We start from the raw sequence: 4,548 nt of genomic DNA, 5'->3' as shown, positions 1-4,548 counted from the left end.
AAAGCTGGGATCGTAAGAGAGGAGGGTGTTTTTAAATCTCATTGGATGACGCAAAAAAGACAAAGAGGTGCTACTGACAAATACTTTAAGTTCCGCTTAGACTCGGCCTGTCTCGTGGAAGTTCAAATTGCTGCAACTTCTCCAGGACTGTTTGAATGAAACTCTAGAAAACAAAAAAATAACACAAATTGTAGCCTTCTTTTGTAATGCTGATAGTGAGCCTCTGGGCCTTGCCAGTAGCCCCCTCCCACCCCTTCTTTAGGCCGACAATACACACATTCTGCCCGAGTATTACGTCTCCTTTCGTCTTCAGCAAAGTTTTATTTCTTTGGCACCGTTTTAAGCTTTTTTTAGAGTCTTGGTAAGAGTTCGATACAAGTTGACTATTTTGACAATACACAATTTTAAAAATGTCAGATTTATCATTTTAGCTTTGCAAAAGATACTCGTATTCTGTATTTTCCGACGGCCGAAGCTTTTCTATTAGTCGTGCCGCTGTACTTTCCTATTCATCGAGCTCGCAGCGCTACGTCGGCGAAAGTGCCCACTCCCCGGTCGCACAGAAAGCGCATCGCAGACAATGGGCTGCAGGTCGCCCCTATTTTTGTCGTGCTGTGAGGAGTTAGCGCCGAGGCTGCTTCATTCCACTCGGGTTACTTAACCATTATTAAGGAAGCAGGTAAACAAGCAGAACTATTTAATAACCAATGCATTTGCTGTTGACTTCCAACGGTCGTACTTGTTAGGTCAACGCCTAGTCGACTAATAAGAAGGCGAAATTTTTCTGCACAGCTAAACATTGAATTCATTGAACGCTCAACCGTCTATTTATAGAATAGGAATATTTCGTAGGGGAGTTGAGTAAAATTTTGTTAGTGCCTACGGGGTGGTCCTGCTATAAGCAGGTGGGGGAATCTGTAGACTCAATTTGGACACCGACTCCAGACATGGAACAGTTAATGCTGAGCTTTTAGCGCTACAATTTCGAAACTGCGATATGAACCAGTCACAAACGTGATTGTGCCACAGCGAAATGTAATGGACATCAAAGCACAGCCAAAAAGCGGCTTCTGAAATAAAATGGAACGACAAACCTGGTGGGTTAAAATTATCCTTCCAGTAGCCAATGCGATTGCTCTTGGGGGTTCGAAATTCAATCAAATGGCTCAAAAACAAAAAAAAATAAATGCCACTGGAGGCCGGAAAAGCGCATACCCTGAACTTGTAAAAGTACACACAGAAAAGCGAATGAATTCGTGCGTACGGCAGTGGTGGGCAATCATGAGGCCTGGGGGGTGGTATGGGGGGAGGGGAGGACGCGGATACGATCAGCGCCGCTGGAAGGTCGTACAACATATCTGTCCGATTATTTCAGGATTGGTGCAGTGGAAAAAAAGGTGGAGTAGTCGTACGTCACGCTCAGTTATGCCTAGTGTACTCCAGGTAGCCAGCCGAACCATCCAATAGGTCGGTAATAAAACTTAAGCAATTTTTATGACATAGGTTAGTGGAGGAGAATAAGCGACATTCTGCTCGTCAACCATCTACTCTAATAACCTTGGAATTGTTTCAAATAGACGTAAAATGCGTCGTTTTTGTCTTGTCAAAAGCAATCAAAAAATCATGCTTTAAAGTCTAGAGAATGGCCCTACTAAGGAAAATTGGAGACACTCAGCCGTTGAAGAGATAAATTTAGTGAAGTGAAAAGAAGCGGACATTAATGCCCTATTATAACAAATAAGGTGTTCATGTTTCATTCCTCCTTCAGAGCTGTGAGTAAATGGTGTCAGAGAAATGAAGACAACTAACTTTGGTGATTAAAAACAGTAGTAAAAGTTGCATGCGAGAAGGATACTTCTGACAAAAACATCACCTCAGGAAATCAGAAGAGTGGTTGGACTTATGCAAAGCTAATTAGGAGGAAAATATACTTTATGCAACTTGGAGTTGTACGAATAATATCTTTATTGTTTGTTTAACTTGTACCTTAGTACCTCGTCTTCAAGAAAGTTCCGGGCACTGCGTTGGTGGCAGCAGAAAGAAAACTCGATCCCTAAGGACAATCACCCTAATTTCCATTACCAAACACCGGCTCCGAATGGAAAAATCTGTGAAAACCCGCAATGGAAGGGTTGAAAGTGGTTTGAAGGCCATACCCCCCCCCCGGGCGGAAGTACAAAGGCGGAGCAACAAGTGCCCTTGAAACCAAAACGAGAAGTTAAACAAATAAAGTATTTCAATTACTCAAAGGTCAATTTGCGGTTTACCGAACAAAAAAGTGGCACGCCTCGCCCAAAATTATCCTTCTATGGTTACTACTAGTTCCCACTTCTTTGGAAAAAACCCACCAAGTTCATCCAATTTTACCCATAAATGCCATGAAAATATGTTTCAGCTCTTTTAAAAAACTCACAACTTGTTTCTGACTCTAAGCCCTTTGTGTTGGAGCTCAGAACTATATCCTCCTTTCATGATTTCTGAGCGACTATCCACAATCCAAGTGGGTAGTCTCAAGGCCATTTGTTGAAAGAAAAATTTAAAGACGAACGGCGACTGACATGCGAAAAGACGGACGATGAGAGCAAAACTGCCCAACGGAGGTCCTAAGGCTGCAAAAGCAAGAGTTGAATTCCATTGATAGGCCCATGCTACTCTCTCCATGAAGGCTACAAGTCGAAGCTTTGGAGTCACAGATATTCGTCAAGTTTAGCTAGCATTATTCTACAATCGCTTCACAAACCATAGGCTCCGAATTGAGAATGGAGCAAGTATGTTAATGAGACTGGCATATCGATATGTGAACCAAACATATTTTGTCACTCTTTGTTGTTTCTGGTCTGCGTTTTGATACTTTTCACGGTTAATTCTGAGGAAGGTGGAGCTTTGGAATACACTGCCCTTGGACGGAGAAATCCGCGAGGATTTATCGCAGACTTCACTTAAATCAAGCATGACATTTGTATGTCGAGAAGGCGGTGCTGAAAGGTAGGCTTAAATGTGGCTGTCCGCTTGTTTTACCGGTGACATTCAGCTTACCGTGCTTAGGCCCTGACCATGATCTTACTGGCGTTGCTACACCTTCCTTTTACTTGTTTCTCGGCCAAACCTTTTTTCCCACCGTCACAGCAATATAACTTCCATAGTGGAATGAACTCTGCAGTAGGGGTAGCTGTGCATTGCTTTGTAATGAATTCAAGACGACAACGCCTAATGATGAAAGCCGTTTGGTTGCGATTGACCAAGTTCAACAGGACTAGAAGTGGAGGAGTTGACATTTGGGAGGTGCTTTTCTCGCATTTGGTGTGCAGTGTGTGCTCGGCATAGACGTCCTTATTACCTCTCTTGCAGGAACTTTAATGGACGATTCCCAGTGAAATCCTCGAGATGTCTCTTACTACTTTCTGCAAAATGGCACTGATGTGGTCTCGAGAGTGGCTGCAGTGTATCAGAAGCACGTAGAAGGATGTCTAAAAACACCACACCGTCATTTTTAGGATGCTTACTTTACTCCATTGCTACTTTCCAATGGATGAGTTATATTTCACTTCCTTTAACCCTTCTATGCCGTCCTGCTGAGGTTATCTATAGATCCCTACATCCGCGCCACAGTAAGTTGAAGATCGTGGTTAGTAATGAATTCCTTGCGCCAAATGAAGTCGCACAATGAAGGTCACTTTTGATAATTACGATGAGTTAATATTGCAATAAGTTGATTGTTCGCTTAATTCTGGATTTTGGTAAGGGTAACACTTAGGGCCTGTGCCATTGTGCCTCCGCCTAGTGAGCTGGCCTCCAGGCCGTGCTAGTATCCTACCAGCCACCCTTCACGTCGAAAATATATACTCCGTACTAGTATTTTGTCCTCTTTCGTCTTCAGGGAGGTCTTAGGGCGCTACGTTGTTGCCAGTAGTAAAAAAACCGCTTCCGGGGGACGTCAATCTTAATTTTAGCTGCTGGGTGATAAACCTCAGTGGGGCGGAAGAAGAGCACATGCTGCTGGTGGGAGAATCGGTAACGACCCCTACCGAAAGGGCTGAAATTGACGTCCACCTTCGGCAACTACCTCAGTGCTGCGGTCTGGTAAAATGCTATCAACAACTGAAGCGACACAAGCCGTGGTTACGAAAAGTCTGGAAGTTATTTACGGAACTATCTACCATTCCTGCATAAAAAATGTCAATAAAGTGAATACGCGATACCTCCTCCACCTCTCTGCTAGCTAGACAAAGCCCAGATAGATGCGGCTGGGTAGTACTAAGGTGGGGACAGAGTCGCAAGAAGGAAGAGACGCGAAATATTACCTCCATGAAACCATCTTAAACCACTCCAGGCCATTGTTCCTACGATTAGCAACGGAAATGCGTGGTGGTCAGCACATTATCCCTTCGCCCCCATTACAGTTCCCAAACAGAAGGAAACTCCAAATCCCGTGACATTGCCGAGAGGGATCAGTGGGGTTGCAGTCGGATATCTTTCCAGTTGCACACAAATGCGATGACTGGCGAAGTTATTTAATGGGTATGACTTACAGCCTCGACTAAGCTGTGA

At 43.9% G+C, this 4,548-nt stretch overlaps 1 protein-coding gene across 1 annotated transcript; it reads right to left on the bottom strand. All coding sequences in view use genetic code 11, as the record gives it.

Moving 5' to 3' along the window:
- Window positions 1–122: 122 nt before the first annotated feature.
- On the bottom strand, window positions 123–2,952 carry EGR_05670 (hypothetical protein; the record flags this gene model as incomplete). Its single annotated transcript, XM_024494919.1, has 3 exons — window positions 123–163; window positions 1,095–1,165; window positions 2,741–2,952. The coding sequence occupies 3 exons, from the start codon at window positions 2,950–2,952 to the stop codon at window positions 123–125; spliced, it is 324 nt and encodes a 107-aa protein (XP_024350716.1).
- Window positions 2,953–4,548: the final 1,596 nt, after the last annotated feature.

This window comes from Echinococcus granulosus (assembly GCF_000524195.1).
Source record: "Echinococcus granulosus chromosome Unknown EG_S00043, whole genome shotgun sequence".
Taxonomy (NCBI): domain Eukaryota; kingdom Metazoa; phylum Platyhelminthes; class Cestoda; order Cyclophyllidea; family Taeniidae; genus Echinococcus; species Echinococcus granulosus.
This window is presented reverse-complemented; position numbering and strand designations above follow the sequence as displayed.